A 23,631-nucleotide genomic window follows, 5' to 3' on the forward strand; every position below is an offset into this window, starting at 1 on the left:
ACTACTAAGTTAAGGCAGAGAGTTTGATTGGTGTTTTAGGATGGGGGATGAACGTAATCATCACACAAACAATTGGCGTAGTAAAACCATAAACTTCCGAATAGTATTTTAAATAGACAATTGCATAGCAATTTTTAACACAATTTTGAGAAAAGTGGAATTGCCTGTGTCTGTTGTTAAAGTCTGCATTTCCCTGACTGTGCAGTCAGTAATAGTAAGCACAATTAATGATATTTTAAACTTCTGAAGGTTGTTTTGTAAGTCTTTGTCGTTTCATCCACGTGTCAGTGGTTCCCCACCCCCCAGTCTTCCCCCAGTAAAATGCTCCCTTTGATTCTAAATGAGTGACTTGACTTCAGTCTTCATGTAGTTCTCTTCTGGCAATTTCTTTGGCATGACCCATCTTTCACACTCCGTGTAGGCAGTGTTCTTATCTAGTGTTCATACAAAAGAAAATCCCTAAAGAGTGGATCTGTGTTAAATAAAGGAGACTTCTAACAGTCAGAGGGACAGATTGACTGGCATGTGATAGCTGTTTTATGCATTCTGGAGCTACAAAGCAACTGGGGAATGCAGAGCTGGTTCAGACAGATTTACAGCTGCCTTGCCTCACTGACTCAGGGCAACAAGACCTGCAGTTTATTTTCATTCTTGATACTTTATGAACTCTTGAATTTTCTCTTCCTTCCCCCCCCCTGCCCCCCCCCCCTTCAAATGTGTATGTATTTCCTCTTTCTGCATGTCCATCTTATTGGTCAATTCAGATGCTGCAGCTCTGAGGATGTTTAGGACTGAGATTAATTTTTTAGCAAAAGGATCCTAAAAGGGCATTTCCCTCCATTGTGCCTGCAGCTTCTCATTTTTCAGCCTGACTGAAGCCATAACTGTCTGAACAAAGATGGTCACTACTTGCCTTCTGTTTTTGCTACTGGGAATGAAGCCAATTGCCCCCAGGGGAGAAAGTGGCTTCCTATCTGTAGGGATATAGATGATGACTTTGAGAAAGGATGAAAGCGAGGTAAGTTATTCTTTGCTTAGAGGCAGCCTATGGCATCCATCCTTCTGAGAGTGTGAGTAAATGGCAGCTGTTGTGAAAAAAGGGCAGTTGTTTTAAAAGGTTCTCTGGAGAGCATTATTCTTCATTCTCTGAAGAACCATGGGAGAAAATTACTGCTAAATCTAAATTTTTCTGTGTTTCCCTAAATAAACTGTAAAATGCTAATCTTAAATATACATGCATGGAGATGATTTGGGGAGCAGTTCTGGTAGCAACATATTTAAAGAACTTTTTGCATCCTTTGAACTAGTGAACTTTTGCAAATTCTTTTAAAAAAATCCATTCAGTACAGAATGAATAAGTGCTGTAATTCTGTAGGGGATAGCCGTAGTTATGCATGACTAGAAGCTTTAAATCTTAGATTTAAGTACTGAACTCCTTCCCAACTATTTGAAGCCAGGGTAGTGGATGGTGACCTACTTGTGCTTTCCTTGGGTTAGCCATTCACTACACAGTGGAAGCAACATTTAGGCAGCTTTTTTCCCCCTTTTTCTCTCTACTTAATCGAGGTACAAGGTTACATTGCGACTTAGGTGTGTTGCTGAGGGTTGTTACTGACTACTAAAATAATTTGCTTCTCAGTGGATTCTTTAGAAGCAGCATGGGTGAGTCGCATTAGAGTAAAGCAGAGCAAGCTGACAAGTCTTTGTGTGTGCACTGCAGTGCAGAGCAGATGTACTTGAGCTGGGTTTAAGCTGTTGTAGTCACGGTAACACAGAGTTCAAAGTAAATGCTTTGGCAGTTGGCCTGCACTCATAAAACTGGTCTTTACAGATCCTCTAGCTCTCCTCTAACATCCCTCTTCCTCCTTTGTTGGATAATGTCCAAGCTGTACACTCAGTCAGTAAAGGTAGTGTAGGTGCACTCTGCATGTGCAGTTTGCGTTTATCAGGCATTACAGGCACTTAATTTACTACTTTGTGGGGTAATACTGTGTCATCAGAAAGTGCCTGGAAACTGGCATCCCCTCTGAGGTAGAGGTGGACATACGTGTCCTGGAAAGCTGGAGAAATTAACCCTGTCCAGTATCTTTCCCAAAAGTAGATTCTGCTGACTGTTACTAATACAATTCCATTTCCGAAGTGAGAGTTAAGCATGCCTTGTCCCACCTTCTGTAGAAGAGTAAGTAAAAGGAATGCCAGACCAGTATTCTTCCACACACATGTGTGTGGAGATGTGAACTAATGTAAGTACTTTGGGTTCATATATGTATATATTCTGTGTTCCCATCTGGCCAGGCCACTTCTTGAGTACAATATTTTTAAAAATAAAATCTATACTCAAGTATCTCAATGCAGTTGGTAATGCTTACATATAAAAGCCCCCAAATTCTGCAAGCTGTCATTGATCTGTGATCCTTACAGTGATTTGCCATTGATATGTGTATTGATGCATCTTCCCTTATGGGCAATAACAACACTGCTTCTAAATATCTTTTGAAGAAACCCCTTTGTAATGGCAACTTGTACAGACTTGCTGAAAGAAACACAGAGCACGACAGAAACTTTTATTGGTCCTGGTGCTCTTCCCTGAAGCATCTCATACGGATGTTTGTTCATTTTCTTGGCTTCTCTTGAATGGAGAATTGGTTGAATGGCTGAAAGTTTGGAGACAGCTGGATACTGATAGGCTTTCTGGGGCTGCCTTCCACTTTTTGAAATGTGACAAAACACTGTGCCCCTAAGTGTCCCACAAAAATGGGATCAGCCCAGACACTAGCAGCTAGATCAGACAGGAAAAAATCAGGAAAAAAGGTTGCTCAAAGAAGCTGAATGGATTTTTCAAAGAATAAGTGGAATTAATACAGAGAAATAACTATCTCCTTGAAATATCCCCATGCCCTATTGATGTTCAGCTTTGAGAAGGCAGTAATAAAAAAAACCCAAACCAACTAACAGGGAGTCTTTTATTTCAGAGATGTATTTAAATTCAATTTTAATAATTTCATTTTTGTGTCTTGGGTAATACCAAGTTTTATCATACCATTAAAACTTTCTGGTAGGTGTCTGTAGAAGCAGCCTATACTTCCCTTGTTTTCTGCCATTAAACAGCCCTTTCCAGTGAGCCTGGTCTTGCTGTGGGACTGCTGGTCCCTTCTCCCATGCCCCACTGTATGTGTCTGCTGTGCAGCCCTCTCCTTTCACACAGGACCACACCTTCTCCGACTCACACGTGGTCCTGATTCCTGGCATGGTGCTTCTGCTGGGATTTGCCAAGGGAGCGGTCCCTCTGTAAGGAGTGTGGTGCCCCTCGGGTGCTGGACTTTAGACCATTTAGACATTTGGACTTTTACCATTTTAGACAGGTAGCCCTCTCCCAGCTGTGGCAAGGACGGCTGGGTGTCAGGAGCTAACTGAACACCACTGGACTTGTTTTATAAAAGAAGCCTAGTTGTGGTTTGAAGATTACTTAGTGACACACAATTAACATCAAATAATTCCCTGAATTCCATCAGATTGCTTTGTTACTGGCCCTTCTCTTCTATGTGCAGAAGGCTTTTCTTGTAAATCAATGCCACATTATCTATATATAAAACCAACGTTTTATGTGTAAAAATAGAACAAGCTCAGCTTTTCAGCAGCGTTGGAATTGATCACTTATTTCTTCTGTGTGGACTCTTGCTAAAGTGCCAGTTTTATGACATGTGATAAGCTGTTGAAATAAAGAGCATGTTGTTTTTAGCAGGAGCCAACAATTCCCTAATCTGTTAGGATATTGGGATTATATTTCTGAGGTTGCTTAGTAAGGATTTTAGGGCAGAATTTTATGATTTCAGGCTGTTTTTTAACTCTGAGATATGTTTTTTGGAACTAGGGAGGGGGGGTTGTTGTCGAAGTCACTGAGTTGAAACAAAGGCACTAATTATGTCAATATTCAGTTTTCTGAAACTTTGTTTTTATGTTAATTAACATTTAAATAAAGCCCCCTTTTGTTTGCATATACATTCTTTTTTTACCTCCATAATGTTTCTCTGTATGTGGTATCAGCTGCCCACTATTTAACAATGTGGAAAAATGGGCTGGCATTAAGTAACTCGTTCTGCTCTAAAAAGCAAAACTAGAATAAATCTTAACAGCCACTGCCAGGTAGACAAGTACTATGTGGCGAAGGGAGCGAAGAGTTTGCTGGTAGTGTTTTGGAAGATTTCAGGCTGAGTTTCTTTGCTTATGTAAAACAGTGGTCTTTGTTTGGCACTTCCAATGGCGCTGGGAGTGTTGTGTAGCTTCATTGATTGGTTCCATGCAGTGGAAATCTGACCTTTAGCAGATGTTTGAGAAATTGCCAGCATTCAGAGTGATCAGCAGACTAGACAGTTTTTTCCTTGTTATGTCGATGAGAACTTCCATTAGATTAGTAACGTGCGTGACAATTTTAAGCTTTTAAATGATTAGTAAACTTTTTGAAACAAGGCAGATTTTCCTGCAGTATAGAGCTGCATCAAGTAATTTATTTTCTTATATGCATAGTCTTGCTAATTGGTTAGCTAATGGAAATATTTTGATAATGTAAGTGGTGTGGGTTTTTTCTTTTTGTAGTAAAGATATTTAGATTTTAAGTAAGTTTTGGGTTGTCTGTATTTTTCTTAAAAGGTCAGTTTTAGCATGCTGTTACAGCATCAGTTTGGGATAAATGCTTTCAAAGAAAAAAGAACAAGCTTAAATGGGCTGGGGAGGGGGAGGCAGCAGTGAAACATATCCCATCTGGAGCATTTGGCTTGGAACAGGATGTTGCATGACTCCATGTGAAGTCTGCTCTCACGAACAGTATCCTAAGCAATGTAGGAGATTCAGCTGCTTAGTGGTGGGAGTTTAGCATGAAACGAGGTCTGTTTTCTCAAACTCCAACGGTTAGAACTACAGGAAAGAGGTGGGACTTAATAAGAGATTTATGTGTTGAATAACTCAGCAACACCAGCAGTTGCCAGATTAAACCCTTTCCTGCAGGTGCTGGCTTTCCTCAGACCTCTACAATTGTTTTTCAGTGTGATGCATGTGGAAAGAATAATTATTTAAAGGATTAGAGGTTTAAAATGGGAACAATGCAATTACTAAGTTGTCTATTTCTGGTTCTAAATTAAAAAATCAAATAATTGCAAGAGGATTGATCTTGTCTTGGCATTAGATATCCTGTATACATGTGTGCTTTTTAAAAAAAATTTGATTGGGTGGAGTTTTAAAGATTTTTATTAATATTTTGGGTGCAAAAAACATGTTAAGGAAATTGACTGTACTGAGAGCAAGAGGTAGTCTTGACAACCAGCCCTGCTATTGTGGGCTCTTGAGCAAAATGTATCCTGTGAAAATATGTTGGTGTTTTGGTTTGGTTTTGTTTTGTTTTTTAACATGAATATTAGGAGGGCAGGGATCTGATGGTAAGAGAAGCCACACACATTAGAAAGCCTGGAAATCTTTGCCCTTTGCTCTCAGTGCTCAAGAACACTTAATTTTTCCAGTGCTGTGAAACTTGTCAGGTATGTCTCTTTATTTTATGATTCCCATGAATTTGTGCCAAAATTCCTTGGCAGCTCATTTTGGTATCTAATAATCTATGTACCAAATCAGTTTAATTTTGGGGGGATGTAACTAATATTCTAATTCCTTTTTATAAGCAAAACTAGCAAAGCTGTCCTTGCTTGTATGTAGCACATTTAATGTTGCTTCTGACTCTTGTTTATTCAGCCTTCATTTCCTGATCTAAACATGAGGTACTGGGAGATGTAGAACTGAACTGATTCCCTGAGTGGGTGAAATATTTGTTTGTCTGGTTCATCAGTGGTGATCTCCTTCCCACCCTGAGAGAGAGACTTAAGAAAATAGGTTTTAGCTGTGGCATTCTGTCCTTCCATTTTTTTTAATGCAGTGACCAGGGAATAAAGGCTCTTGATCTTACTGGTTTTGTGGGAAGTGAAATGCATGGGAGAAAAACATGTCTTTTTCCCCCCTTGGCCTTCTCCATGCAGTTAATTTTCATACATACATATACAAATACTGGTATATGTATTTGTCTGAAATGTTGGCAACTGTCATCTACTCAGAGTATATCAAAGTTGCAAGATTGCAGGTCTTGGCTGTGCTTGAAACTCCTCATAATTACAGTATGTGAGTTATTTGTATCACAGTGACATAACTGAACCAAAAACCTGTAAGGAATCCAGTAATGAACATTACATTCTAAAAGTATTTATTGCATATTCCTTTAATTTATTGCAGTATTAATGCTTGTTGGCTGTAGGAGACAGACCTCTCTGTCTTACATTTTTGTCTTGAATGCTAAATGGACTTCTTCACATGAGTAATTGTTCCTTTCTTATGCACAGTAAGTTCACTGCAGCAGAAGGTATACTTTGCATACAATTCACAAGGAAATGAGCCTGATAGAAATAACATTCAGATTTTAAACAGTTCATAGAGAGAAGCAGAAGGCATTTTGTAAAGCAAGGTAGAAACCTCAGTTGTCATTCCCTGATCTGTTTTGAAAACAGATTCACTTCTTTATCATTATCAATGAAAACTGCAGTTATCTGATACCACAAATAGTTCTGCAGCTGATGACTGTAGTCAAAAATATCATCTTACAGTGTGTTCATTTTCCTGAAGGGAGCACTTGTGTCCCTTAACTTGAACAGTAATTTTATTGCTCGTTCCCTAAGGGAATGGAAACAAATGTGGTGTGACTATGCTCTATCTTCTCTTGCACTGATTTATCATAATACAGTAAAATTGTCAAATTCTTCACTGCAGGAAGGCTGTGGTTGCTTAAGTTACCTCTGGAGGTCATGAAGGCCCTACCTAATTTCTTGATGTCTTTCCAAAAGTCTTGTATTGTGTGTAACTGTAACTGTAGGTGCACAATCAATTGCAGTTTGTGAGATGGTTTTGTTTGTTTTCAAGATGTTTTCTGATTCAGAGAGCTTGGAGTTGTGCTAACATTTGTTACAAAAACCGACTTGGTTACATTCATACATTTTTTTAAAGATTCTGAGTGTAAGTGGTTATTGGAATTCAAGGAGATCCTCAGAAAATAAACTTGCAAATGCAGATGAGTGCTGAAAACTTGGGGGAAGTTGTTCTGCATTTTTTGTGTATAGCAGTGCTTGAATCAGGGGACACAAAAACCATATGTTAATTGTAAATAAGCAAGATGATCATGGGGAAATAAAGGGGAGAAAAGAGGCGATAAAGAGTACCAGTCCTCATCTTGTGGTATATTTATTATGTGTACTATTTCTAGCATTAAAAGCTGTCTTGGACATACAGTAAAACTTGTTTTGTTCCAGAAACTTGCACAGATGGTGAACAAATTATGTACAGTTCTGAATTAATGCTTTTTTATTCTCTTCTCTGTAGCCTTTTCAATTGCAGGGAGGACTTTTCTTTTAAATTTCGGTCACAGCCTTTATAATTACAGTCTATAAACCATTGTGCATAAACAACCCGGTTTTTTTTAAATTTATCATCACAATCTTCTTTAAAATACCATTTATTCAAAAATATTATCCTTGCTGTTGTGACAGGGAGTGTCTGACTTTTTTACTAGTAGGCTAGCCAGAGATGGCTAATGCAGTAATTAAGGTTATTAATTAGGTTCATTAGGCAGCTTTTGATGTATACTCATTGCCAATATTTTGTTCTCACGTCTTTACTTCTGGCCTTAAGCACTAAGGGTTTGATTATGTTATCTGTTGGATCTTTTGTTCTGTTGGTCTTATCAATGGATCTATTGTTCCTCCTTTGAAAAGATCTTTGAAAGGAATTACTAGGAGAGCTGAAAATGCATAATATTTCATTGCCTTCACGTTTTTGTTTGAGTTGAAGTACATTGGAGATTTCTAGGACAATTTCTAATTAACAAAAGGTATGCTGTAAGCTTTAAAAAAAAATCATGCCATTAAGATAAAAATCAAACCTTTCTCTCTAGTGTGGACAATTGTGATACTGAAATAAGTTAGTTAATACTTAAGATGTAAAAGGTTAAATGACCTCCCTCACATTTTTGAGAAATTTTGTTGCAGGACAAAAAGGAATGTTAGATGACAGAGCAAAAGTCTCTCTTCTGAAAAGCACTAGTAGACAAACACATTGAAAGGGAATTTTCATGTATGTATCATGAGTGATTTCTGTAACCTTAAGTGCTTTTCAGCCCTATTTTCCTGAAGCTTTTCCACATCAGTAATTCTGTTTATTTGAAGCCATTCCTCCTGCGCTTTAGCCTTAGGAGCTGCAACAACAAAGTGGGCAGTTGTTCAGAGGAGCTGGTTGTCTTTGTAGTTCTATGATCCAGCATGATTTGTCTTGTGACGCCTCAGTTGCACCTGAAAACCGACCAACATTCAATCTGCAATACATTCAGTGTCATGTAAACATAATCTCAGTTCCCAAGGAATTTGTGGACAAAGGAGGCAACACTGGGTTGAAGTGATTGTACTCTTGGTCTAGAGGATGGAGCACAGATATTGTGACTTGCCTGCTGTCATGGAGTGAGGGCAGAATCTCCCATCTCACTATCAGTGACTGAAGGTTTTGGGTTGTTTTTTTTTTTAATAAAAAAGCCAAACACAGGCAAATAACTCTTAGAAGACTTTCACAATACATTGACAAAAGGTAAGTGCTTTGTTAAGTTGGGACCAAACTGTCCACATTGCTAATGTCTTCATTCCAATGTAAACCATCTCCTTAAGACTGTGAAATAGAAAAGTTGATTGCCTAAATTACTTACTGTGCTGCTGTATTTCTGCAGAGTTTACCTATTATTTATAGAGGTGTAATTTTTTTGCTCAGATATTTTGATATCTGTGACTCGGGAGTGGCCATTATGGCAAAGACAAGATTGAGGATGTAGAGTAAGACAGTCTGAAACCCCAGGAAACCGTGGTTACATTTCCTCTCCCACTCTCAAAATGTTGCTTAACTTGGCAGGCTGTTTCCTGATAATATGTTTGCTCACATGTGCCACCAGCCTCGCTCTTAATCTCCCCTGGCCTTTTGGTAATAGCTGGAGATATCTCAGTTGAATGAACTTTGATCCCAGTTTGTGGACATTTATGCACTGGTGAACTATGAACTGTAATGACCCAGTTCTTCTCTGTAAAGTCTAGCCTTGCAGTTTGGTATCAGGTGGAAAAATAAAGGAAGATCATATAGACCTTAAAAGTCTATATGTTAATCCTTTGAAGTTTCAACCTCTTGAGTACAGCTCTTTTCTGTCTATTGCTGCAGTTAACCTATAAGAAAGAAGTGGATCTGGGTAAGTTTTGTTTATGAATCTTTTGTTAGCAGGTATCTTCAAGTTTTCAGTTACATCAGAAAAATTGTATGGGAGTCTTTTTGAGTGATGACTGTCCAGTGTGAAGAACTAGACAAGTGTCAACAGTGTGAAGGGAATAGAGATGTAGTATTGAAAGATGACTTGTAGAGGAGGTTGAAACTCAAAGGCTGGAATGGTAACATGAAGTTGACTCTTAAACAACAAAACAGTAATTCAGCTTGTGAGATAGCACTGAATACAGTCACAACACTACAGGAGAAGACTTTAAGTATTCAGATTTCCAAAAAATAAAACTTGAACAAAACAGCCAGAGTGAAATATCTCTGCATCTTAGCTAGGAAGAAACTGTTTGTCTTTATTGTTCTGCTTAGAGGTGGTTTTGGCAGGACCAGGAGAAACAGTTATGGTTATAGAAACAGCAGTGTGGTTATAGATAGCATGTGAAGTGGAGGAAAGAAGACAGAAGTTACTGTTAAAACTGTAACATGTTCTTCTCTGATAAGAGATAAAGCTTTTAAGTAATTGATATGGTACACTAACTTCCCTACTCAAATATTCTATTCCTCTTATAAAGGAAAAACCACCGGGAAAATATCGCTAAAGATTTTAGCAGGTGGTCAATGAAGTAGGTAAATGTTTCACTAACATTTTGTCTTGCTTCAGAAGATTATGATTGTTACTATTAATGCTATTTTCTCATCTGCTTGCTAAGATTTGTTTGGTTGTCTTATCGCTTAAGGTTAACAGTCTTGGTTACAAGAGCAAATACTGTGTTGTTGTCAGAATACAGAAAATTACCATTTTTTAGTTGACAACCATTTATAAAAATTCCAATATACTGTCTCTTCTTGGTAGCTGAATTCCTGGTTACTCTTGGAATATTCCTCCATAGTTCTCTTAATTCCTGTAAGATAACCAAAGAAAGCAATGAATTGAGTTTGTCTGCTGGAATTTCTGCTGTTGATATGAGCTAGGCCTTGAGAAAATGTCTTCAGTACAAACAAAATCTACTGGCCAGCTTCCTCTGGTGATTTGTCACTATGCTAAGGATTTGCTGGTGTCTTTTTGGTACCTCTGGCTTTATCTGACAAAAAGGAAATTGTTTGTGAGCCCACTCCTGGTTTGTTTGGCTTGCTGTCTGGAGAATGATGTGGGCATGCAGAGCAGCTGAGAGGCACTTGGTCTTTCCTAGCCTGGATTCCAAAGTATGAGTATCAAAAGTTCATCTCAAAACCTTGCTTTTCTTTTACAGTCTCTCATCTGTTTCACTTCAAATAAAGATTTACTGTTCCAAAGTACAGCATTTAATCAGTGTCTGCACTGTGGATTTGGGAGGACACCACTTTTCCTACCAGCGTATAAATGAGATTGAACCTCTGTCTGGATAGATACTGATAAGTACTTTTAGGTTCAGGTCTTAGTCCTTAGTCAGGGTTAGTACTTTGAACCTTGGAAAGATGGCTGTTTTGGCTGCTCACCTATTGAAGATGGCTAATTGGATTGTCTTGGTAGAATAGGGAAAGCCCTGTGCTTTTAGGCACTTCTATTGATTCCTTTTAGCAGTGCTTCAGGTTTGGGCTATTCAGATGGAGTGAGACATCAGAAAAACTCAGGTAACTGTAGCTCTCTGCTTAGGTCCTGGTTGTCTCCTTAAGTGCCAGCTTTGTGCATTTAGACTGTCTCAGGAGGACTGAAGGTGACCTGTTTCCCCATGAATGGCTTTGCAGCCATGCCTTGCTAGCTAAAACAACACATGGATTGGTTAAGTTTACTACCTCAGGAGAGGCAGATTTCTGTTTCTACCTCAGATTGGGGATGAAAAAGAATAGCAATTGATGAATTCTGGCTAGGAAGTGACTTTTTCCTTTCACCGTTCACTTTAATTTAGCCTCCTGTAGTGCATTGTGCTGGTGGACAAACTTTTTCTTCATTAATAAGCCATTACATTGTAAAAATTGACTGAAGTAAATTAATATTTAGTATTTAAAATAGTCTGATAGTTATTTTTTGTTGGTTTTAGTCACATCTTCAAATGACAGATATATACAGTTTTAAATCAGCATAATCTTTTTAAAGTTGAAACTTAGCAATAGTAGTTCCTTATTAAATGACAGGTGTTGGTCTTTTTATCATGACATTACAAATGTGTGTATATAAGATGAATTGCTTTTAACAAGTTATCTAAATCACTAGAGTTTTTTAACTGGCTTTTAGTTCACCTTCTTTAAAATGACATCTGATTTGAAAACAAAAATCCATCTATTTTTAAATTGAATATGTAGGCTTTCTATAGTATGTGTGCTTCTTAACTATTGTTTTTAGATACGATCATTTAGAAATTTAGGTATAGTAAAAGTTTCCTATGTTGTGTAATGGTGAAGAGAATTTGGAATATTTTTTCAAGCCTGAAGGGCCAGGAGGTTTTTATGTGATGTGCATATTTTACCTAGTTATTATTTAATAGGCTATGCTTTCTTAAAACAGTAAGTCACTTCTATTTCTCACTTGGGATCAGTAATTCAGTAAATTTCTGGAATCTAAAGTGTGTATCAAATGGGGCTACTTGACTTTGGTTTTTGTAAGTCCAGTAGAGTCATGATTTAATTTCTGGTTTCCATGTTACCTCACTTTGCTGTTAAGATCTAATTTGGAAAAAGATTTGCAAAATAGGTATGCCAAATAATTTAAACACTTACAGTGATTTAAATAGCTTGTAAAGTAAAATATACACTCCCGTAGATTATTTTTTTATCAGAGAGAAGTATTTTTTTGAGAAATTAATTTAAAACTCACATACAAGAAGTGTGGGATTTATTTCCTTTCATTTGAGTGTAGATCATATTTCCTTCCTTCAGCTTTCTGTTCAGAATATGCATTTTAAATTGAGGGATGAAAGTCACATACTTATGTTAGATGGTTTTCTTTATTTCAAGGATGGTATTGGGGCATGCAAGTAGGATGCTTTTTTATTCTGTCATCATCTCTGCAATCTCTACTTCGTGCTCTACGTGATGTGCTGGTTGCTTAGCAATCCAAGCTACAGACTGCAGCAGGCTGTTGCAATAATACTGGTATTTTTCTTCAGTTTTGCAACCATTTTTTTGCTGCATTTTTCTTCTGCAGGAGCTATTTTATTGGCAGTGTTCAAGCATGCATTTTGGGGAATGCAGAATTAGGGTTTGAAAATTAATCATAAACTGTACATGTTGATAGTTTCTTATCCTGTAATGTATCTTGAGACTACTGTTTACTGAAAATAAGTAGTTGTTTTTGTTTCAAGGCCTCTCTGTATTTGTAGGATTTTTATGTTTTAAAGCTTAACATAAGGAATCTACCTGGAAAATCCATGTTTATTGGAGCATATATTTGCTACATCTGTCCTTCTTCCCTCCTGCACGTGGCATGTATTTGACATGTCTTTTCAGTGAGTGTGTATCTCTGGTTTATTCAGAGGCCTGTTGAGAGAGCAGGGTTGTCTTCCTTATTCTGCCATCTCTGAAGTGTATTGAGCAATGTTGGCAGTAAAAGTGTGGCCTCAGCTTGAGTGTGTCTGTCACTGTGTGACTCAAGCAATGACACAGGCTTCTCTAGATAGTTTTATACATTTTTAGCAGATGATCCTGAGGCTGCAGATTTTATTCTTCCCTCAGTAATGAGAAGAGTGTTCTTGGAGGGATTATCTCCTTGCAGTTCAGAGGAGCTGTAGCTGGATGCTGTTATGTGGGGTCACTCAGTGGGAGGAAGTAAGTGTTGGTGCTTTCCTGCTGGACAGACCTAGAAAGATTTTGTACCACAAAAAAAAAAAAGGAGGTTTCCAAGCAGTTGTGAATCCTGAAGCAACAGAGACTTAATACTCTGCAGATAATGAATCAACCTCTCTTTTTGTACACTTCAACTTTCCAGCTTATGACTAAGGATTGCTGCTGGGATACTACACCTATTCCATTTTCTTTTGAATAAAAAGAGAATTTAAGTCTTCAGAACTATCAGTATGATGTTTCATGGTAGTAGGGTATGTCAAACAGGATTTCATCTTTGAGGAATTGTCCCTTTGATTTCCACAGCTCATCTGAAAGTGGCAGGACTTTCTCTTCTCATTTAAGAGAAAATAAAATCTTCTGCCATTAAATTTGTTACTTCTTGCAAACTCCACAAATAATCAAAACAGATGTGCAGAATTGAATATTTGTTCAAACAATTTTATGTTTTAAAAGCTGAAATAGCATAAAATAACTCACACTACGAATTTGTCCTATCTTTGAAGGATCTTTCAGTGTTCATGTCTGTAGAAGAGAATTTATCTGATTCTACAGCTTTTTTTTCTAGTGCTTTTGAGTTAGAGGCTGGGCTCTTGCAATGTACAAGCTATTATGTTCCTTGAATTGTGGAATACCAGTTTTGTCAGGAACATTTTCAGGTCTTCTGGAGACTTTCTGTGGTATTGTGGGTATCTACTCACCCCGGCTAAAAAATACACAGTACATTTACTACTTTTTGTCAAAACTAGGTACTTCCTTGACTGCAAATATAAGTGAGTGAACATGTCTGATCTGCAGTAAAAATGCTGGCTATTTTCAAGAATACATGGAGGTATTTAACCCCATCTTTTAATACTAAAATATTTGATAGTTTATGACCAATCTATTGCCATTAGTTCAGCTGTTTAAGTTGCTTTTAGGCTATATGGGGAATGCCAATGTATTTTAAAATGCTTTTTTTTTTTGAGCTCTTTTTATTGTAGAGTGACTGTGAAATGCTAATGTGAAATTTTGGTAGCAAAAAGCAACTTTGTAAGCCCTCTATTAAAGAAAAATCCCTACTGCTCTATTTGGTTGCTATTTCACCACTTTTCCATGTGGAAATGGGTAGCACTTGCATAACACAGTAATAATTTTCCTGTGTTAAGCTGTTTTGCTTTTTAGTAACTTGTGCTTTGATTGCATTTGATTAGTTTAAGATATATTTAGAAAGACCTGACTGCTGGGTGATGCCATCTCCATCAGAGAAACAATTTGTAAAAACCTGAGAAGTCAAGGATATGGGGAACAGGATGGAAGATTAAGTTTTATAAAAGCACCCTTATTGGCTCCATCCCTTATGTACTTACAACTAGCCTTAGTCTATACCAGCTAGATATTTGGCAATCGCATCCATCTCAATCAGGAGATGGAGTTTTCCAGAGTCTAGTGTACTTTGTTTTAATTTCCAGCTGTGTACTATGGTGAGGAAGCACACTTGTGCTGAGCAAGGTGTCAGAGTTGTCCAGGGTTCAGAACTCCAGAAACATTCCTGCCAGTTTCAACCTCCCAATCGCTGCTGGTGGTAGTTTGGTGTGGGATCCCTGGTCTCACCTGTTCCATCCACCTCTGTGGGCAGCAGCAGGAGGCACTGGCTGCTCCCTTGGCTGCCTGGATTTTCTTTCAAAACCAAGAAACTCCCAGAACCCTTGTTACTAGGCCAAGAATAAGCCATTCTTAAATATCCCATAGAATTCTTGTTCCCCAGAATTAAAATTTGCAAGTTGCAGTTAATGTTGGGGAATATGGAAAGGGAAGAACTAATTTGGACTTGTATTTTGAATTTTGCCAAGACATCTTGTAGTTTTTGATTCTTTTAGTTACTGTGTATAACTTGGAGGTGTCAAACAGAAAACTTTTGTTTTTCTTTGATGATGGTACCATGGATTTTAAAAGCAAAACTACCCCCCCCCCTTGTAAAATACTCTATTTATTGCCATTGAAACATGCTTTTCTACACTTGTGTATTTTTATGTAAATTTCTGTTCGATTACATACAAGGTTTACATTTGTGTATTCCCTTGACCATACATCACAAGGTTGGAAAATTGACAGCTAGTTTTTGAATCTTGGTTGAATGCTAAGAGGTTTAGGTCTATCTTAAATTGCATAACTAAGAATTTTGAATTGCACAGATAATTTTTAGCATCTGAGTCTGGAGTTGTCAACACTTGTAATTTGCTTATGAAGTATATATGTGTAACAATAGAACATGGCATAATATTCTATCTGTTTTAATAGAAAAGTGATGCACCCTGGGGCTCACCTTAAAGTCAGTAGCCAAACTGGTGTTGATGAAAGACTATTTAATATTGTACAGAAGTAGTGTTTTCTTGACCCTATTGAAAATGTCTTCAGAAAGGTTGCTTGGATTTTTTTCTTCCTAGAAACAAACATTTTGCTAACAATTAGTAGGTGATAAAGGGGTAACTTGTACTCTCTTCCCTTAGGAAAGCAAACAGAACTTGTATAACAGTGCACTCAGGTCGTTTTAAGAAAGTGGACGATGCATGGACTATGCTTTTTAACATTTTAAGTCAAATTTGTTGGAAGTCAACATTGCTTTATGACAGTTCTAAAGGGTTTCAGAATTTGTTTGGTCAGGCGTATTTATTTGGAGCAGAAATGACTGGAAAACTCTGGATCACAGCGCTGCATGTAGAGAATTTCACCATGATCGTTGTGTTTGGGCTTTGAAATAGCAATATTTTGTTGCAATTGCTTGGCTGACTCCATTGGAAATAAATTCGTTGTCTTGCTTTACTTGGAAAAGCATGCTAAAAGCTTATGCTGCTTCCTGTTGGAAAATAGCAGTGAGTTACAAAATTAGCACATTAATGCCAATTATAAATATAATATCATCCCAGTGGGAATTTCTCCTTTTTATTCAAGAGAATGCATACGTGGTGAGAAGACTTCAGCTACTCTGGGAACACAAACATATAATATCTATTCACAAATAGCTGACAAGGCAAGGAAGCACAATTTGGCTGAAAAATCTCAAAATCAACATTTGTTCTTAGGGAGGCAAATGTTGTAGAGTTTCTTGCTGTGTAGAGTTCTGTCAGTGGAGCAAAAAAGATTAAATATTTTTAGCCTTTGCACTCCTTAGAGGGTCTAACTTTGGCTCTACATTTTATTTTGTTGGCGTAGGTTGCTGGATTGCTTCCTTTCCTCATCCTTTCCCCTTTTTACTCCCTTTCATAAATTGTGCTGCTTGAGATAGTGCTCGTCTCTGTGTGGTAAGTCAGCGTTCAGAGAAAGGGGAAGCCTCTATTCTTCAGAGGCTTTACTGTTGCCTTAGAAAAATGAATTTCCCAGCCAGACAGAGAATGGGCGATGACTGGGCTCTGCCTTTTGTCTCTCTTGCTTCTGCTTTTCAAAAATGAGCTTTAAGAAGCCAGCAGATAGTTAATAGTCTTGGCATGGAAAGCTGAAAGTGGTGGAAGCTGGCAGAAGTAATTCCCAAGTAAGGTTGTGTGTGTGTCGTACTAGAGGCAGAATATGGTGCCCTGGGCAATGGCAGGCTGGCTCTGTGCCACGCTCCATTCTCCACTTTTCTTGGAACTGCTCCTTTGAAGATCTAATTATACGGTGCCAGGAGACTCTGCAGATAGCTCAGCAATAACTCCCACTGTCGCTGCACCGGATTTCGGTTTATTTGGGGTGCAAAACTTGCACACAAACACTAGATTATATCACAGCTATCCTCAAGTTTTGGCCAGTGTCCAGAAGATACAGTATGTTTTAGTGTGGCTGTTTCTAAACTGCTAACTCCGCTTTAGACTTATCTGTGCTTTTCAAAAATATTTATTCACTTGATTCCCCTTGCCTCCTATTTTTTTAAAATCTGCTGCTGTGTGAGGTCTGGTGCTTAAACTCTTAACACCTTGCTACAGACTACCCAAGTGAAGTGTCTTTCCAGATACTAAAAATTATTTGACCAGTCCAAAATAATTGAGCGGAATTTGCAGGAGAGGCCAGGAGGAAGGTGAATTTAGAGAATGATTTTTAACTGTACTGTCACTGAAGGTTGTCTTTACAATTGAACAAACAACAACATTTAGAAATAAATGTTTCTCCAGAAGGGTTCAAAGTAGCTGCAAATAAAAGTTAATGAATGCTGCTAAGATGATTTGAGATACAATGTACTTTCCTGCCAGTGTTTTTAAAGTTTTACTCTGTTTATTGTTAGCTGTTACCGTTAACTGTTTTGATTAAGACATGAATATTCTGCAACTTTATTACAAATTTTAGAATTAGTCTCTAGAAATTAAGTTATTAAAATGTGGGTTTTTTTAGTGAAAACAGTTTTTGCTACTGTTTTCTACTTGCTTTGTTAGACTAAGAGGCGATAGCTGCAGTAATGAACAGTGGAGGTGAGAGGGTCTTCTTGATCTGATGCTTTAGAGAGGGAAGAGGAAAGTGTGTGGGAATGGAGTGGGAGTAATACGGGTTAAAAGTATGTGTGGGGGAAAACTGGGATGATGAACTTGATACAGGAGTGAGAAGTGGCTTGGTGGAAATTTAAGTTGTGTACTCAGAAGGGAGAAGGACAAGCTGAGAAGGAGCACTGTGTAGTACACGTTTGGAAAGTGTGAGACAGAAAGTCTAGACAAGGAAGTATGTTGTAGGCCTAAAATTAACCAGAGTTAAAAGAGAAGAATATTTCTGTGACAGTGATTTTAAGTTCTCAGAAGCAGATAGAGGAAGAAACTTGAGTTTCAGAAATTGCCTTGGGTGTCACTGAGGGCTGAAGTTCAGAAGAGTAGGAAAGCATCTTCCCTCCTTCTCCACTTAGTGTAACAAGCAGTGATTTTTTTTGTATATTGCTGGCTGATTTTCCTTATGAAATTTCTCTTAAGTTGGAAAAGAGAGAACCTTATTACATTGATTTTTTTTTTTATATTTAAAATAAATTCTGTAATTTGAAATGGAATGGGTTTAGCAGAATTGTGCTTAGTAATGCAGATAGCTTTTGGATAGCTTTGAGATCCCTCTGCCCTGCACAAGAGGAGACAAAAGGTTTGGTGTATTTAACTTAGTAGTTTAGTGAATGTAGCTGAGTGGAGAAGGTACAGCTGTTCTGTGTTGGGGAGGGACAGGGATAGCACAAGATCAAATAGCTACAAACTGGCTCCACATTAATCTAGCTGGAAACAAAACATGGTGGTATTGCTTTTTGTTTGGTTTGGTTTTTTGAGCTGGATTGCAGGAGGACAGAAGCGGCAAGAAACAGAGCTGCTTCTGTGAGGTTCTGTGTGTCGGACTTGCTTGTAGTAGCAAGGTCTGCAGGCTCAGGATGTCCTTTCTGGTGCTGTTCCAATTGACTTCTTTTTCCCTTAAAACCATTTCATTGATTGGTTGGTTGGTTGGTATTACATGACACATAATGGAACTGAAAATGAGAAGTATTCTTAAAACTTACTGATTATGTAGATAGCTGTATGTATTACTTGAATGCTACTATTAAATACCTTGTGTAATGCTTTTTGTTCATGAGGTAAGACACCCAATGTTAGTGTTTTAGCAAATGTAACTTCAGCACAAATGCACTGCCAAGAAAACTGTCTTCTATGGTGCAGGAACAGATAATATAATTTCAAAACCATAGCATTAAAATGGGTAATAAAAAAAACCTTGCATTAAATTTTTAGGTTTATGTGTCCAGAAGTGTGTGTAGATGAACACATGCTGTGTATATGCAATAATGTGTTTCCTTTCCTTTCTTAAATTTCCTCAGGTATATGTGGAATTTGACGACCTTGAATGGGAAAAGCGAGAATGGGTTAAAGTTTATGAAGATTTTGCAGCCTTCTTGGTGGAGTACCAGCTGGTCTGGGCGAAAAGAAAGGACCCAAGCCAGACTCAGGGATCAAAGATCAAACAAATTCAATGGCCTGCATTGGTAAGATACTTGAACAATTTTATTTACTGAAGTAGTTTATTCTCTTTAATTCTGTCCTTGGGAAACTGTCTAGGTTACTCAAGTGTGGTGGGAAATGGTGAGCATGGAGGGGGAGAAAGGTAAGAAAAGGATAAGAAAATACTAGTAAAGCATGGTTGTGTTGGAGGGGTAGAGTGATGTGATAATAATCACTCATCTTCCTTTTTGAGTCAACCTAAAACACTGCAAAAGTGGTCTCTGAGCGACATAATAGGATTAATGTCACTTTCCATAGTGAAAGCATCTTACAAATATAAACTTACCAGTAACACATTTTACTGCTCTGGGGAGAATTTAAATTAAGGTGAAAAATAAACCCTCAGGCTTGTGATACCCTCAGCTCCCACAAAGAAGGTATCTGAAATTCAGGTCAGAGCTCAGAAAGATGAGAAAAGATTAATAAAGTAAGTGGTAATTGTTCGCCTGGTTTATGAGGTGATATTTGTGACTCTCCTTTTTTCTGGATTGCTGCCCAAGCATTAAAGTTGTTGAGATAACTGCTAGGAGGCTGCTTTCGTTTGTGACATGCCTTTAGATATATCTGATGAGATAATCTAATAAGCAATAAACACGTATTCCCTTTTTCTCCAAAGAAACTAGGAGTGCTATCAAAGTCTTCAGAAGAGCCAAATAGATGTGAGATTTTGGGAACATACTATATTAGATGCTTTTGCTTTGCATACAGTTGGGGAAGATTCCTCACAGACTGGTGGGTGAAAGGGGGCTCCAACAAATTTGTCAAAATGGTGAAGGGAAGTCTTAGACATATTTGATAATAAGCTTAATATCTGTAACTTTAGTCTTGGGTTTTTAGATATTTATAGTCATAATAAATTTAGATGATGGTATTTTTTCTCTGGCTTTTGCCGGAGAAATGTTTCCTTTCAATATACTCTGCATATTCTTGTCTCGGAGCACCTGATGGATTTCTTAGAGTGCTGTTGCATGATAATTTTTCCGAAGCTGGGGTGGGAACACTCACTCTGAAGGTCATGAAACAGTCTGGTCAAAAAAGCCATAGATGATTTTGGGTCGACTTACTCCTCTTCAGTAAATATTCCTACTTGACTCAGCTTGTATGTTTGTGCTAATGTACTCAAGTAAAGCAAGCTAACTTTCTGGATGTACAGGCTGAGTTATATATTTGCTTGTACAGGCAAGTTAGTATATCCTTGAGCAAGAATTTTTAGTTTTAGGGAGTCGTGTCATTTGCTCTTTGAAGCCACCCATCTCTCCTTGATTGAGGTGAGTATTTTAAAATCTGTTAAAAACTTAATTTAGTATCTAAGTACTCTGCTATTTTACATGCTTGTAATCTCACCCTCTAGGATAGAGATCCTTCTTGGGTTTAGAAGGGGTATATTTCTATAAAGTATTCTAGTCTGGCTGCTGATCCTGTCCACAAGTTGAAAGTATGTATTTGCTAATGTGTGAAAGTGTTTTAGTCGAACCTTTCTCCTAGCAGACACTTTTGTCAAACTTATGCTGGTCCAGCAAAAGGCAAAAACTTTTTTTCTTACATCTCTGTCTTATCAATTCCTTTATTTTTTTTTTTTTTAGTATTTACATTCTTGAGGCAGCTGATAGGCATGAGAAGGAAGATTTGCAAAAGATCTGCCTCCTGCTTTTACAGTTAAAAAATTGAAATTGTATAGTCTGAAGTGAGGCTCAAATAGCTTGTCAGGTCACAGTTTCCAGATGTTGAAGAGGACAAGTTCTCAGCATTTGTACTTGGCCTCCCTACAGATGTTCTAGCAATTGTTTTCTGAGTCAAACCCTCTAGTCATCCATTCCAGAAAAACCATACTTGAGGGAAAGTGCAGATATATTAGCTGTAGTTAGAGCAGATTCCTTCCACAGAGACCTCCCAAGGTTTTGCTCTGTATCAATAGCAACTCTGAGCACACCATGGCATGGGAACAGTGAGAGTGCTCAAACTGACATGGAACCTTTGGTTTTTGTTGCCAGACTATCAAAACACTGTGGTGGATTGGAGTGGATGAGCTCTGTGAAGGTTTGTGTGGTGTGTTTTGGTTGTGGAGAGGTTTTTTTTGTTTATTTTCTAAACCAAGACTTACTAAAAATAAGAAAACATGAAAAAGGTGGTAGAAAAAGTGATTTGCCAAACAACAGTAGGAATATTTGCACTTTTAGGTGAAATCCTAAGTGTGGATGTAGTAATATGCACATTTTGAAGAAGTTGAGTCCTGCTGTATCCTTTAAAGGAAAAGTCTCAAGCATTCCCATGTATGTGAACTGTATTGAAAAAAAAATCATACCAAAATAAAAGTTTTTGGTACAGCTTTATTTTGGATGCTAACATAAATGCAGCAAGGCAGTATTTTAGAAAGTGTTACGTAGTATTTCTCTGGGACCTTTGCCTTCAGTGGAGTGAATGAAAAGTGCTTGTTTATTTAGATGGTTCTTATCACCTTCTGTTCTTCTTTGATTAACGTACTCTGTATTTACTGTCTGGTATTCAAGCCTGATCAGAAGACAAGGTCTACAATTGCTGTGGGGCTTTCTGTGGGTAGTTATCAGTCTAGTGTCTGAGTACTTTATAATTGCTGATTGCTTTCACCACTCAGTTGTGTGATTTGATGTAATCTCCACTTTGTAGATGAAATTTCTAGAATGCAAGTTGTTCACAAATGTTCCCATTTTAAAATGCCTGAGGTGTAGCTCTTCCTGAAAGCACAGCATCTACTGACCTTGTGTAACTCTGCTTTACGATTTTAGGCTCTATAGTCAGGCTGAGAAAGGGAGGAAATGGGAAACATTGTCTCTTTCTCCTTGTTTAGAAACTCAGTAACAGGAGAGGGTAGACTATCACCTCAATTCAGTTTCTCTCATGATGAGATTTTACTTTCTTAAGTGGAGTTCCTCCCTCCGGTGAAGAGTTGGCTGTAAATGAACCTGGAGCCCTATTGCCAGGAACAAGCTTCATTGTGATGACTTTGACTGGGTACTTCTGCCTCTGTGCAAGGCTGGGGAGGGAGGGAGGAACTGCCTTAGGTTGTCCCCACTGTAATCAAATGCTTTTTCTTCTTGTGAGATGATTTCCTGGGAGCACTGGAGAACTTGGCTGCCTAGTTGGTATATTTGGAAATTACCCTGCATGTGAGGTGTTTGCAATCATAGAAGAAAAGACTGTCAAGAAGCCTAAAGAGATGGCAACAGTGATAAGCAATGTCAGTGTATGTGTAGCCTGGATATTGGGAAGAGGATGTTTGGTGAACAGTGCTTGTTGTTTAGCTTAAGTAATAGAGATGCTTTATAGGTATCAATGCAGGAGAAAACTTATTGGCCAAAGGGTTAGCATAGGAAAAAATGGAAGTATGGATTCTGGAAAAAAAACTGTAGGTAGTAGAAGTAAGTGGTGTGCCTTCCCACATTAAGGGATTAAAAAAAGTAGCCAAGATAAGGTGTTGAAACTGAAGGCATCGGTTTAGATTGGTAAACAAGGGGGATGCATGGCACAAAGATACAAAAAGACTGGAGTGATAGGCTAAAAGTGATGGGTTAGGGGAATAACCAGTACTTCAAAAATGAGGCAGAATTGGGTGTTGAATTTCTCAGAAATAACTTTAAAGCAACTGACATGATGAATAAATTTTTTTGACCTGTAGGTAGATAAAGAATAGTTGTATTTTAGGGAGAGTAGATTTATTTACCTATGTAGAAATAGCTTGGGTACTATGATGTTGGGGATCAGTGATAAAATCATGCATATGATATAATTCAGTCTGAAGTCTTAGGAATATGGTGCTATCCCCTCAGCAGCCAAGAGGGGAGATGGAAGTACATGTGTGGGCAGGGTGACAAATTGGAGCCAAGGTTTTAATATGGACTGAACAGAATGCTTCTGTGAGCTGTCAGTTTGAATTTAATTACTGCCTCTCTAATTGCACATTAAAATATCTAGAAATAAAGTGTAGAGGGAGAAAAAAAGATGACAAAGGATTGAAGCAGCCAGGGACATTTTAGAGAATAATAGAATAATGTGCAAGAAGAGTTTTAGGGTGATAGACTTCCTAGCAGAGGGCACCACAGACAGCAGTTCACTTTTTTTGCAGCATCAGCTGTACGTGTTTTAGGCATAGGAACGTGTGGGCTAAGTGTCTTTTTCTTAATAATTTTGTTTGGGAAGAGGGTTTTGGAAAGTTGAATGATATGCTGAAATGAAAATTTATTATTGAAGGTCTACAGATAGAAATGAAAGAAAGACATTTCAGACAGGCATTTTAAGAAGCATGTTCCATCATCTTGGAAGGAAAATAAGGAAAGAAGAATAATGGAAAATGCAGTTATGATTAAATTAGCTTAAGATTGATAGGTTATGGCAAGTTTGTACTTTCAGGTAAAGGATCTAGGAGAACACAAGAGGTTGGAAAGAAAAGGACTGGAATTGGAAATAGAGAAAAGTGAATGCATTGAATGGGAACACACATGAGAAACTTCTGCAACAAGAAAGGAAGAGGCTATTGTAGAACAGAAAAGGAAAACTATTATTTTATTTTGGCCTTTTCCTTGTGGAAGAAACTGGCGCTCTTGTGCAGGGTAGA

General features: G+C 37.9%; 1 protein-coding gene across 1 annotated transcript in view; it reads left to right on the top strand.

The window, feature by feature from the left end:
- The window catches only part of JMJD1C (jumonji domain containing 1C), a 158,937-nt gene that overhangs the window by 32,499 nt on the left and 102,807 nt on the right, over positions 1–23,631 (top strand). The window contains exon 2 of the mRNA XM_069019064.1: positions 18,863–19,027. Coding sequence (XP_068875165.1) covers positions 18,863–19,027 — 165 coding nt within the window. The remainder of the gene's footprint in view (positions 1–18,862; positions 19,028–23,631) is intronic.

The sequence above is a fragment of the Aphelocoma coerulescens genome, chromosome 6 (genome assembly GCF_041296385.1).
Source record: "Aphelocoma coerulescens isolate FSJ_1873_10779 chromosome 6, UR_Acoe_1.0, whole genome shotgun sequence".
NCBI classification, from domain to species: Eukaryota; Metazoa; Chordata; class Aves; order Passeriformes; family Corvidae; genus Aphelocoma; species Aphelocoma coerulescens.